At 44.8% G+C, this 13365-nt stretch overlaps 1 protein-coding gene across 2 annotated transcripts in view; it reads left to right on the plus strand.

Annotated features, from left to right (window-relative positions):
- The window catches only part of LOC143960912 (RING finger protein 112-like), a 97302-nt gene that overhangs the window by 30916 nt on the left and 53021 nt on the right, over positions 1-13365 (plus strand). For both annotated transcript variants that reach the window (XM_077469928.1, XM_077469929.1), the window contains exons 4-5: positions 6470-6601; positions 12065-12169. In XM_077469928.1, coding sequence (XP_077326054.1) covers positions 6470-6601; positions 12065-12169 — 237 coding nt within the window. The remainder of the gene's footprint in view (positions 1-6469; positions 6602-12064; positions 12170-13365) is intronic.

The raw sequence follows: 13365 nt of genomic DNA on the forward strand, positions 1-13365 counted from the left end.
TTGAATTTGTCTGTGTACCTAGACTCTGGATTGCCAGTATTCTGACCTTCCTTACAAAACTTTCATCCATCCTGCTTAGGTGAGTGGACATCTGTTACTATACTAATGTTTACTGCCTGTCTCCTGTACTCTTTCCTCCCTGCATTCCCTATACACATTTTTGACACTATATATCTCTTTAGGCTTGCCTTATTTCCTTTCCATGGAGACCACTGCCCTAGCAGATCACAGTCAGCCCATTAGGTAAGGGGGAGGATTTACCTTGGTAAGTAGTGAAGATTAAAAAAAAGAGAGCAATCCTAACACTGCCTAAATGGTTAGCCCTACCAGGTCCTTAAAATCATCCGAATCAAGGCACAGAGAGACCTCACGCAGGAGAAGCCATTCCGGCCACAGACGGAGCTGCTCAAGTCGCAGGAGAAGTCGCTCAGGCCATAGAGGGAGTCGCTCCAGATCATATTCTAGACACAGCCGCTCCTACCATAGAAGATCTCCTGTGCATAGACAGCAATCCCCAGTGCGACCCTCCGGAAATGAATGCTGGATATGCAGGCCGCAGCTCTCCCCAACAAACTGGCCTGCCGTAGGTGCTTAGAGGAAGCTACTAAGGAAAGAGAACCACAGTCTAAAGAGCCTGTAGCTCCACAGATTCTTACTCCGGAAACAGAGTTGTCGATAACAGTGCCTCACCTGCTCCTCCCAGTACATCAAGAGAGCAGGATCCCCCGTCTGATAATGAGGGGTTGGAAGCATCCTGCCAGTTTTGACTTTTCGCTAATAGAACCCTTTGTCAAATCGGTTAAAGAAGCGATTGGTTGGGAACAACCCCAGGAGGCTCAACCGAAACAGAAGAAATACTTCCTGAACCTCAAAAGGGACAATTTAATCAAGCAAAAATGGCAGGGAAGAAATCGAGTCTGAATAACAGGCTTGCCAAATTGTATCCCCTCAAAGGGCCTAAAGTGAGTCCTCTGGTCTCTCCTCCTATTGTGGACGCTTCTCTTATGCAGTTAGCCAGGCATGTGACACTGCCGATTGAGAACGCTGTGATATTCAGGGATGTTCTGGATAAGAGGATTGACATGGATATGAAAAGGGCCTACCTAGCGGCAGGAGGCGCATGCAGACCGGCAGTGGCACTCGCAGCCATAGGCAGGGCCATCTCCAGCTGATCGGCGAACACAGAGAAGTTGGTCTCAGAAGGCGTGGATCAGGAGAGCATAGTGAAAGTTCTACAAGAGCTGAGTCTCGCGGGGGATTTTGTGGCAGAGGCCTTGGTGAATGCGATTAAATCGGCATCAAGGGCAATGTTGGCATCTGTAATGACCAGGCGTGCACTGTGGCTGAAACCCTGGGCGGCAGACCCTGTCTCTAAATCTAATTGGTGCCGCATCCCATATGAAGTCGAGAATCTCTTTGGTGCAAAGCTGGATTCAGCAATTTCAAAAGTGACCAGTGGGAAGTTGGGACTTATACCATCGAATAGGAAACCAAAACAACAGAGGCCTCCTCTCTTTATGCGTAATATGCCAGACAGATACAGGGATGCAAAAGCCTATAGGCCGGTGAAAGAATACAGGAGGAGCTGGAAGAACCCCCAAACATCTTTTATGAAATTCCAGTAACCCAAAACTCCTGCTTCCAGTGACCAAAAGTCTTTTTGAAGGTGCGCCCACCCAGCCAGCGGTAGTGGGGGCAAGGCTTTCAAAATTCAAGCTGGCTTGGGCGGAGGCAATAAAGGACCCATGGACAGTGGCCACTGTCCATTTGGGGCACAGATGGTCTTTCAGAGGACGTCCCCCAGGGGACCATTTTTGTCCGACCAGGCTTCCACCATCAGGGGAAAAACAGTTACTGTTAGTTGCGTTCAAGGGCTTCGCCAAAAAAAGCAATAATAGAAGTACCTACATCACAGAGGGGACGGGGATTCTACCCGTTATTTCTGGTCAAGAAAAAATCACGGGACCTCCGTCCAGTATTAGATCTGAAAAAACCTCAATCGCTCCATCCAAGTGGAGTCATTCGGTTGGAAGATGGAAAGTTTACAATCAATCCTCCAAGCCATAAATCTGGGGGACTGGATGCTCTCCATAGACCTCCAGGACGCTTACCTACACATTCCAATCCATGTCGCCTTCCAGAAGTTCCTTCGGTTCTCGGTAAATCAGGGCCTCTTTCAGTTTCAGAGCCTCCCATTCGGGATCTCTACTGCCCCCAGAACCTTCATGAAGGTCCTACTACCAGTGATAGCGTCCTTGAGGAAGAAAGGATTGAGAGTCCATCTCTACCTAGACGACATCCTCCTCCTTTCAAACAGCCAGGAGTCCCTTATCCAACATCGAGAGGTCCTAGTTTCCACACTACAAGGACTGGGCTGGTTAATAAACTGGAAAAAGAGCAATGCTCGTCCCACTCAGAGGATGATCTTCCTGGGTGCGGAGTTGGATACCCGGACAAACACGGTGGAGCTACTGGTAGAGAAAATTTCCCCACTAATTCAGAGGGGGAGAAGAGCAATCTTGGCAGCATTCCTACCAGCCAGAGCATGTCTCAGTCTCCTAGGCTCTCTGTCTGTGACCATCCCTATGGTCCAACGGGCCCAATGGAATGCGAGATTACTTCAAACTTCCTTCCTGTGCCAATGGCTCATCCATGACCCAACCGATCTACATCTCGGAGGAGGCCATACAATCCTTGGAGTGGTGGACCCGTCTCTGCAATCTGAGGTGATGCAGGTATATAGTCTCCTCTCCTCAGGAAATGGTAACCTCGGATGCCAGCCTGGAGGGATGGGGGGCACACTACCAACATCATGCGGCTCAGGGGCGCTGGCCATTCAGGATCCAAGATTCAGTCTCAAATGTACTGGAAATGAAGGCAGCCTTTCAGGCCCTCCTGGCCTTCAGTGCTCACCTGAGAGGGAAACGAGTCCTCCTGAGGATGGACAACAGGGTGGTCGTCGCTTAGATCAACAGGCAGGGGGGCACCAGAAGCTCCTCCCTGATGCAGGAAGTTCACCCCATTAAGGAGTGGGCGCAATTGAACCTACTGGACCTGAGAGCGGCCTATATCCCAGGGGTCGAGAATCTCCTGGCCGACTCACTCAGCAGAAGCTTTGTTTCAAACAATGAGTGGTCTCTGAGTCCCCAAGCATTCACACTCCTAACTCAGACCTGGGGCCCACTGGACATAGATCTGGCGGCTACATCAGCAAATGCAAAATGTCAGAGGTTCCTATCAAGAATCCCCTTTCCTTCAGCGGAGGGAGTAGATTGTCTTCAACATCCCTGGAACTTCAACCTCGGCTACATCTTCCCTCCGACTCCCCTCGTAGCAAGGTTTCTTCTGAGGCTCAAGAGTTCGGAAGCATTAGTAGTGGCGGTTATCCCCTTTTGGCCGAGAAGGCCATGGTTCACTACTCTCCTTCAGTTGAACACGGCGGATCCGCTCCCTCTCCCGCTGTCAGCAGACCTGCTCTCTCAGGGCCAGCTTCTACATCTGAACCCGTAGAGACTACATCTGATGGCCTGGAGGCTGAGAGGATTAAGTATCTAGAACAGGGCTGTTCTCAGAGGGTAGTGGAAACATTGCTTCAGGCTAGGAAGCTGACTAGCAACAACACCTACCGAAGGATCTGGGAGAAGTTTACCACCTTTTCTCAACAACAGGGTTGGGACATATCTTCTCTGGCAGCCAATCAAATTCTGGAATTCCTGCAGTCAGGCCTAGAGAAAGGGCTTTGTTACAGTACCCTGAAAGTCCAAGTATCAGCCTTATCCACTCTGACCGGGGTCAAATGGGCACATGATCCTTTAGTCATCCAGTTTCAGAGGGCCTGCCTTAAACTAAGGCCACCTAGGAAACCTTCATTTCCGGTCCCGCTATGGGGCCTCTCAGTTGTCTTGGGAGTCTTGTCTAAGGAACAGTTCTCTCCGCTCGACAACATCTCCCTTTGGGATCTGACGCTCAAGGTTTCATTCCTGATTGCTATAACTTCAGCAAAGAGAGTCTCGGAGATGCAAGCCTTGATGGCCAAAGAACCATACCTGGTTGTCTATCCGGACAGAATAGTTTTAAGGCCTTCGGACCATTTTGTACCTAAGGTCTTCCTTCCACTTTAATCAGATCAAGCTTCCAGCCTTTGTCACAGATCAAGGTGATCCTCATCCTCTGGATGTCAGGGGCAACATTCTAAAGTATCTTTCAGCAACCGAGTCGATCAGGAGATCAGAAAACATCTTACTTGTTCCATATGGCTGTAGGAAAGGTCAGGCGGCATCGGCTTGCACCATCGCCTCATGGCTGGTAAAGTCTATCAAAAAGGGCTACTCACTGAGTGAACTACAAATCCCTGAGTGCTTAAAGGCACATTCCACCAGGGCAGCGGCAACTTCTTGGGTGGTCTATTGTAGGGTCTCGTGGAGACTATCTGTAAAGAGGCCACCTGGTCTTCCAGAAACAACTTTATATCGCATAAGGTGGATCCTGCAGGACTTTCAACAGTAGACTTTGGAAGGGCCATCATCCAGGCCAACTCCTATGTTTCTTGTTAATAAATGTATTTTTTTCGTGCATTCCCACCCAGTCTGCGAGTTACTCCCCAGAGTGTATGCTGCCATTATGCAACAGGAAACCGGAAAATGTTATACTTACCTTTCCGTAATTTTCCTTTCCTGTCGCATCTTCATGGCAGCATACAACGACCCACCCATTGAAGGTGATTCATATATACAGAGAATACTGGGGTGAGGGGCGTCTTGTCATCTTATAGCTATGTGGTTGGCGGAGTCACAACCCAGCGTGTATGCTGCCATGAAGATGTGACAGGAAAGGAAAATTACGGAAAGGTAAGTATACAATTTTCCGGTTTAACACATCATCTATTAATCATTTTGAGAACTCTAATTTTTTACCATTTTGTAGGCACATGCAGTTTTGAGGCTTGATATATTTGGTAACTAACAGTGTTTTTACCTTTGTTTGTTGTCTTGGTGTTGCAAGGGGTAGATCTATTTTCTAGGGTTTCTAGTTAAAAAAGTGGAGAGTTGAGCATGGGTGTCTTTAAATCTCTTCATTTAAATATTTGCTATTTATTTAGTTGACATTACCTCACCTTTTTGTTTTGTACGAAAAAATAGGGATTATTTTGTGTTTTTTGTGTATTCAAATCATTTTTTGTGTGTTTTTACCTATTACCATCCATTTATTCTACAGGACCTCTTTGTTCAGAACCTAAAACTTTGTGGGGGTAATTTTAACCACTTAAGCCCCGGACCAATTTGCAGCCAAAGGACCAGGCCCCTTTTTGCGATTCGGCACTGTGTCGCTTTAACTGACAATTCTGCGGTTGTGCGACGTGGCTCCGAAACAAAATTGGCGTCCTTTTTTCCCCACAAATAGAGCTTTCTTTTGGTGGTATTTGATCACCTCAGCGTTTTTTATTTTTTGCGCTATAAACAAAAATAGAGCGTCAATTTTGAAAAACATGCAATATTTTTTACTTTTTGCTATAATAAATATCCCCCAAAAATATATAAAAAAAAACATTTTTTTCCTCAGATTAGGCCGATACCTATTCTTCTACATATTTTTGTTAAAAAAAATCGCAATTAGCGATTATTGATTGGTTTGCGCAAAAGTTATAGCGTTTACAAAATAGGGGATAGTTTTATAGCATTTTTGTTAATATTTATTTTTTTACTAGTAATGGCGGCGATCAGCGATTTTTATTGTGACTGCGACATTATGGCGGACACATCGGACATTTTTGACACATTTTTGGGACCATTGTCATTTATACAGAAATCAATGCTTTTTAAATGCATTGATTCCTGTGTAAATGACACTGGCAGTGAAGGAGTTAACCACTAGGTGGCAGTGTAGTGTTATGTATGACATTATGTTTTTTTTTTATTGTAGGGGGGCGTGGCCTGGCATGTGACGTCACTGATCGTCCTTCCCTATAAAAGGGAAGAGGCGATCGGTGGCAGCCACACAGGGAAGCACGGGGAGAGGTTTGTTTACACAGACCTCTCCTCGTTCTTCAGCTCTGTGACCTGATCGCGGCGCACCAGCGGCGATAGGGTCTGCTGGTCCCACGGCGGCGCGCTCCCGACCCACAGCTGGGCACTTAAAGAATCACGTACCGCTACGTGATTGTGCCCAGCCGTGCCATTCTGCCGACGTATATCGGCATGAGGCGGTCCTTAAGTGGTTAAAGGCTAGTGCTTGAGAAGTGAAAACTTTGCTCCAAAGGGGGAACCAGTTAAAGAACACAATTTTTTTTTTAGTTAAGAATAAATACCTGAATATATATATATATATATATATATATATATATATATATATATATATATATATATATATATATATATTTTTTTTTTTTTTTTTTTACAGAGTTTAGTGTCATTTTAACCCTAGTATAAAGAGGATTTGTAAGATGTCTCTAAATTTCTACTCAATTTAATAGGAGAAGAGAGTTTACGATTTATCAGAAGATGAATCTGTAAATGGTTTCCCATGGAGGTCTGGCACTGATATTGTCACTGAAGGTATCTGGATTTGGGGTAAACCCTTCCTTCTGGAGATAAACGGTAAGAAAGTAAGTACCCTGCTCTAATTTATATGTACATCCTTTACCATATTTTACTTGCCTGTCAATCTGTTTATAGGTGCTTCACCAGTGTAACAGGTACATTCCATTTGGAAGGCTTGGTTCACAATGGATGCCGATTCAAACTGGAAGCACCTGAATGACTGCAACATACAGGGATATACAATGTAATACTGACATATAATCACACACACATAGGTTGGACTTGATGGACTTGTGTCTTTTTTCAACCTCTATGTAACTGTGTGTCCTGGTTCACCATTTCAGGTCCGATTTCAGCCTGAATTTTGGGCTCCTGTGCAAATTCGCATTGGAGCCGCATCGGAGATATGTGAACTGGCTCCATAGAGAGCCAGTCACATTCTCCTGCTATTGCGAATTGAATGCGGGGAATTCACAATAGTGTGAACCCAGCCTAAATGTCAGTGATTTTCACTCATGGTGCAGTACATTTGGAGACCACACTGCTTCGTCAAGGCACCTCTGATAAGTAAGGTCCCTAACTTTAAAGTGGTATTAAAGCTTAATTTTTGCCTAAATAACAAACATGTTATACTTATCTACTCTGTGCAGTGGTTTTAGACAGAGCAGCTCCGATCGTCTTCATTTCGGGTCCCCCACCGTTGCTCCTGGCTCCTCCCCTTGAGCAGTGCTCCCAGAGAAAGCCGCTTGCCCTGGAGGCACCGCTGCATGCTAGCTCCCGAGCCATGGCTCAGCCCCACCTCCCTACTCTCCTCATTGGCTCACTGCCTGTGACTGACAATAGTCTATTGTGGGAGGCTATTGTGAACATGGATGATCATCCATTTACATCCGTTTTTCCATAGAGATGCATTAATCCGTCAACGGACTGTTGAAAAACAGACAAACAAAAAGGGGACTTATTATCACTGCTTTAAAGGTACAGCTGCACACCAGAAGCCCATCACATTGCCTTTGCAAAGCAGATGAAGATTTTAGGGGCTTTTCACACATGCGGCCCGTTTGTCTGTTTTTATTTCATCCATCCGTTGATGGATGAAAAACTGACATCTATGCATCTCTATGGAAAAATGGATGCAAACGGATGATCATCCATTTTCAGCAGTTTACATCCACATTCGTCAACATTTTTGAAACGGATCAAAGCTCTATTTTTTATCCATTTTTGCCTAGTAGTGGATGTAAAAAAAATGATGAGAAACAGATGAGCAGCTGATGAAATACTGATGAAAAACTGGTGAATTCCTCATCCGTTTTGACGTGACTGAACTGATGAAATAAACAGTCCGCATGTGTGAATGAGACCTTAGTGTATGTCTGCAAATATAATAAAAAAACACGACAACAGTCAAAAGCCAACAATGGCAGGGCAATATACAAAACAAAACAATAAACAATACAATGTTTTGCACATGGTCTGGCCAATTGCACCTTTCCCTTTTTGCAGGTTTCAAACAGTTTAAAGTGGCTACCATTGTGACTATGTATATACGGTATCTCACAAAAGTGAGTACACCCCTCACATTTTTGTAAATACTTTATTATATCTTTTCATGTGACAACACTGAAGAAATTACACTTTGCTACAATGTAAAGTAGTGAGTGTACAGCTTGCATAACAGTGTAAATTTGCTGTTCCGCTGGCAACAATAGTGAGTACAAGTGAAAATGTCCAAATTTGGCCCAATTAGCCATTTTCCCTCCCCGGTGTCATGTGACTCGTTAGTGTTACAAGGTCTCAGGTGTGAATGGGGAACAGGTGTGTTAAATGCGATGTTATCGCTCTCTTTCTCTCATACTGGTCAATGGAAGTTCAACATGGCACCTCATGGCAAGGAACTCTCTGACGATCTGAAAAAAAGAATTGTTGCTCTACATAAAGATGGCCTAGGCTGTAATATGATTGCCAAGACCCCGAAATTGAGCTGCAGCATGGTGGCCAAGACCATATAGCGGTTTAACAGGACAGATTCCACTCAGAATAGGCCTTGCCATGATCAACCAAAGAAGTTGAGTGCACATGCTAAGCGTCATATCCAGAGGTTGTCTTTGGGAAATAGACGTATGAGTGCTGCAAGCATTGCTGCAGAGGTTGAAGGGGTGGGGAGCTTCTAAAAAAGATGATGCACAAGAAAGAGTTTGCTGAAGACAAGCAGACTAAGGACATGGATTACTGGAACCATATCCTGTGGTCTGATGAGACCAAGACAAAGTTATTTGCTTCAGATGGTGTCAAGCGTGTGTGGCGGCAACCAGTTGAGGAGTAAAAAGACAATTGTGTCTTGCCTACAGTCAAGCATGGTGGGGGGAGTGTCATGGTCTGGGGCTGCATGAGTGCTGCCGGCACTGGGGAGCTACAGTTCATTGAGGGAACCAGGAATGGCAACATGTACTGTGACATACAGAAGCAGAGCATGATCCCCTCCCTTCAGAGACTGGGACGCAGGGCAGTTTTCCCAAACACACCTCCAAGAATACCACTGCCTTGCTATAGAAGCTGAGGGGAAAGGTGATGGACTGGCCAAGCATGTCTCCAGACCTAAACCCTATTGTGCATCTGTGGGGCATCCTCAAATGGAAGATGGAGGAGCACAAGGTCTCTAACATCCACCAGCTCCGTGATGTCGTCATGGAGGAGTGGAAGAGGACTCCAGTGGCAACCTGTGAAGCTCTGGTGAACACCCATGCCCAAGAGGTTTAAAGTGGTTGTAAACCCTTACAACACACTTTGACCTACAGGTAAGCCTAGATTAAGGCTTACCTGTGGGTCCAAGAAATATCTCCTAAACCTACATGGTTTAGGAGATATTTGCCGATTCGATGCATAGTAGTCCATTATGCTTTACCTTTGCAGGGAATGAAAGAGGAAGTAAACTCATCAGGGTTTACTTCCTCTTTAAGGCAGTGCTGGAAAATAATGGTGGCAACACAAAATATTGACACTTTGGGCTCAATTTGGACAATTTCACTTAGGGGGGTACTCACTTTTGTTGCCAAGTGACATTTCTTCAGTGTTGTGGCATGAAAAGATATAATAAAATATTTACACAAATGTGAACAGTGTACTCACTTTTGTGAGATACTCTGTGTGTGTTTGTGTGTGTATATATATGTATGTATATATATATGTGTGTGTGTGTGTGTATGTGTGTGTGTGTATATATATATATATATATATATATATATATATATTACCAAAAGTATCGGGACACCTGCCTTTACATGCATATGAACTTTAATGGCATCCCAGTCTTAGTCCATAGGGTTCGATATTGAGTTAGCCCACCCTTTGCAGCTACAACATCTTCAACTCTTTTGGGAAGACTGTCCACAAGGTTTAGGAGTGTGTCTATGGGAATGTTTGACCATTCTTCCAGAAGTGCATTTGTGAGGTCAAGCAACAATGATGAACGAGAAGGCCTGGCTCACAGTCTCTGCTCTAATTTATACCAAAGGTGTTCTGTCAGTTGAGGTCAGGACTCAGTCAAGTTCCTCCACCCTAAACTCGCTCATCCATGCCTTTATGGACCTTGCTTTGTGCACTGGTGTACAGTCATGTCAGAACAAGAAGGGATCATCCCCAAACTGTTCCCACAAAGTTGGGAGCATGACATTTTCCCAAATGTCTTGGTATGCTGAGAGACTAAACCTGTACGAGTAGGGGCGAGTGGTTGTCTCTGTGTCCATATTCACATAGCATCGGCTTTGGCCGTCAGCGTGTCGGCCAGAGGCAGTTATAATAATTAGAGGCAGATGATCTCGGGGGGGGTACTTATGTAAGTAGTCTTTATTATGTGTTGATGTATTTTAATAAACACATTTTTGCACAATGATATGCCTCTCTGCTTTATGTAAATGTTGAGCTCCAATTGTTCTGTTTAAAAAGAAACAGCATTAAGGACACCTAGCCACACACAGCGGAGCTATGGGAATCTTTCTTTTGATCCCTTTTTACATAAGCCATAAGAGACCAACTATATTTGGTGAGTCTGGACCCACTGGGGTTGGGGCACAGCGCACATGGAATGAATTGAAGTGGAATAGCACTGCACTGTTAGTAAGAGCACTGGCATCGATCATTAGAGGATGTGATTGATCTATACACCAATCAATTTTATTCAATGAAAACTTTTCATTTGTTTATCACAATGGACTTTCTTGTTTAAATGTTTAATAAACATTATTTTTATGGAGCCAAGGATTGGACTTTAATTCAGGCACTGGCACTTTTTGGCACATTTTACTTGATATTTGTATCCAACATTTTATTTAATACCTCCTGCTCTCTAGCTCCCTTGTTACCTCCTCTCATGCCCCTCTTCAGGACTTCTCCAGAGCCTCTCCCATCCTCTGGAAAACTCACTTATTCAGGGAAGCTTATCCCACACCCACCTAACTGTCCCCGAGCTACCCCCCATCAAATTATTCCCCTCATCTATTACCTTTTGTACCACCACCCCCTCCTTTTAGAATGTAATCTCTATGAGCAGGGCCCTCCTGTACCTTTTGTATTGAACTGTACTGTAATTGTGCTGCCCCCCCCTCTACATTGTAAAGCGCTGTGTAAACTGTTGGCACTATATAAATCGTGAATAATAATAATAATTTAATACCTTCATTACTTACTTAGGCTCTCTTGTTTTTGGCTATAGCCTGCACATGAAGATGTAAAAAAGTGTAGTGCACTTTATATCATTTGTCTCTTACAAATCAGTGTGTTTGCATTGAGAGTGCAGCTGCCCTGAGCTTGTTGCTAATTAACATTGTGCGGGTGTTCTAATAATAATAGCTTAAACAAAAATACAGCTCCACAGAACACAGTGCACCAGCACTAAATATATCTAATCCTACACTAGGATATATCTAATGCCGTGTACACACGACCGAACTTTCTGGCAGACTAGGTTTCGACGGTCTTCCCGACGGCCTTTTGGCGGACTTCCGAGGGACTTTTCGAACGAACGGACTTGGCCACACACAATCACACCAAAGTTCAACGGATTTGAACGTGATGACGTACGACCGGACTAGAATAAGGAAGTTTATAGCCAGTAGCCAATAGCTTCCCTAGCGTCGGTTTTCGTCCGTCGGACTAACATACAGACGAACAGATTTTTAGACCGGACTCGAGTCCATTGGAAAGATTTGAAACATGTCCGTCCGTCTGATTTTTTTTAGACAGCAAAGGTCCGATGAAGTCCACACACGATCGAATTGTCCGGCGGATTCGCTCCATCGGACCTTTGCCGCCAAAGTCTGGTCGTGAGTACACGGCATTATCCTACATCCTAAACACCTATCTAGGAGGATGCTACAAAGGGTTCCGGATGGTCAACAGTGATTGTGTTGGTGAGAGGTTTATATTTAAATAGGTCTTTTTGAAGAGACAATCCTCGTTGGTGCTGTATCTTGAAAAATGCAGAATGCCTTGCCCACAATGTGACAATTCATCAAACCTGTTCCCTACAGATGGCTGTATTTCTTCTGGACACTGAAGGCACTGAGGATAAAGCTTATCATGAAATGGCCAGCATGAAGCTGCATGTATTAACCATGATGATCAGCTCTCACCTTGTAAGTAACAGCTAGAAACCATACGCAGTATTGGTGATCCTGGCCACACAAATGCTTGTCTTTTCCCCAACTAAATACACCAATGGATCATTGTCAGCTGTTTATTGGGTCAAAGATACTTGCTGCAGATTTATTAGGCCCCTTTCACATTGGGGCGGTTTTCAGGTGCTACAGCGCTAAAAATAGCACCTGTGTAGCGCCTGAAAAAAACGGCCACTTTCACTCCAGTGCTCTAGCAGGATGGTAAAAAAAAGTCCTGCTAGCCGCATCTTTGGAACGGCGAAGGAGCGGTGTATTCATCACTCCTAAACCGCTCCTACCCATTGAAATCAATGGGACAGCGCGGCTATACCGCCGGCAAAGCGCAGCTGCATCGGCGCTTTGAGGGCGGTTTTAACCCTTTTTTGGCCACTAGCGGGGGTTAAAACCACCCCGCTAACGGCCGCAGACCGCCGCTAAGAAATAGCGGAGCTTTACCACCGACGCCCATGCTGCCCCAGTGTGAAAGGGGCCTTATAATGTTTGTAGTATGTTATACTTACCTGCTCTGTGCAATCATTTTGCAACCCCAAACCTCCTCTTCTCAGGTACCCCACTAGTTGGCTCCTCCTCCCTTCCATGTACCCCGTAGCACGCTCATTCTCAAGCCAGGATGAGTGACACACACAGCCCCCCCACCCCTTCACTGGATTTGATTGACAGCAGCAGAACCCAATGCCTCCCCTTGCTGTCATCTATGTCCAGGGAGGAGGGAAAGAGAGCGCAACACTGCTGCTCTCCGGCACATCGCTGGACTAAGATCAGGCTCAGGAAAGTATTTTGGGGGCTAAATTGGGAGCTGATCTCAGAAGGTTTTTTACTTTAATGCAGAAAATATATTAATGTAAAAAAACCTTCTGCCTTTATAAAAACTTTAAATTGGACCTGAACTCAAAAAGTGAGGATTTGCCATGTTATAGGGAACAAATAGAAATGTTAATTATCCCTAAATTTACCTTACTTATGGGATTTCTTCAGAAAAATAGCATTGCCCATTGTATATTAGGATGCCTAGACACTTCTATGCCTACAATCTTACAGCTGTATATCTGCATCTCCAGATTTAAGGCATTGGAGTGAGATCTGGTGATGCCACTACTGTGCTGTTCACTGTTCTTGCTGGAGGCTACATCTACCAAGATGACTGCCTCCACACA

This window comes from Lithobates pipiens, unplaced genomic scaffold (assembly GCF_037356315.1).
Source record: "Lithobates pipiens isolate NorthernLeopardFrog02 unplaced genomic scaffold, aLitPip1_a1.2 Scaffold_8, whole genome shotgun sequence".
NCBI classification, from domain to species: Eukaryota; Metazoa; Chordata; class Amphibia; order Anura; family Ranidae; genus Lithobates; species Lithobates pipiens.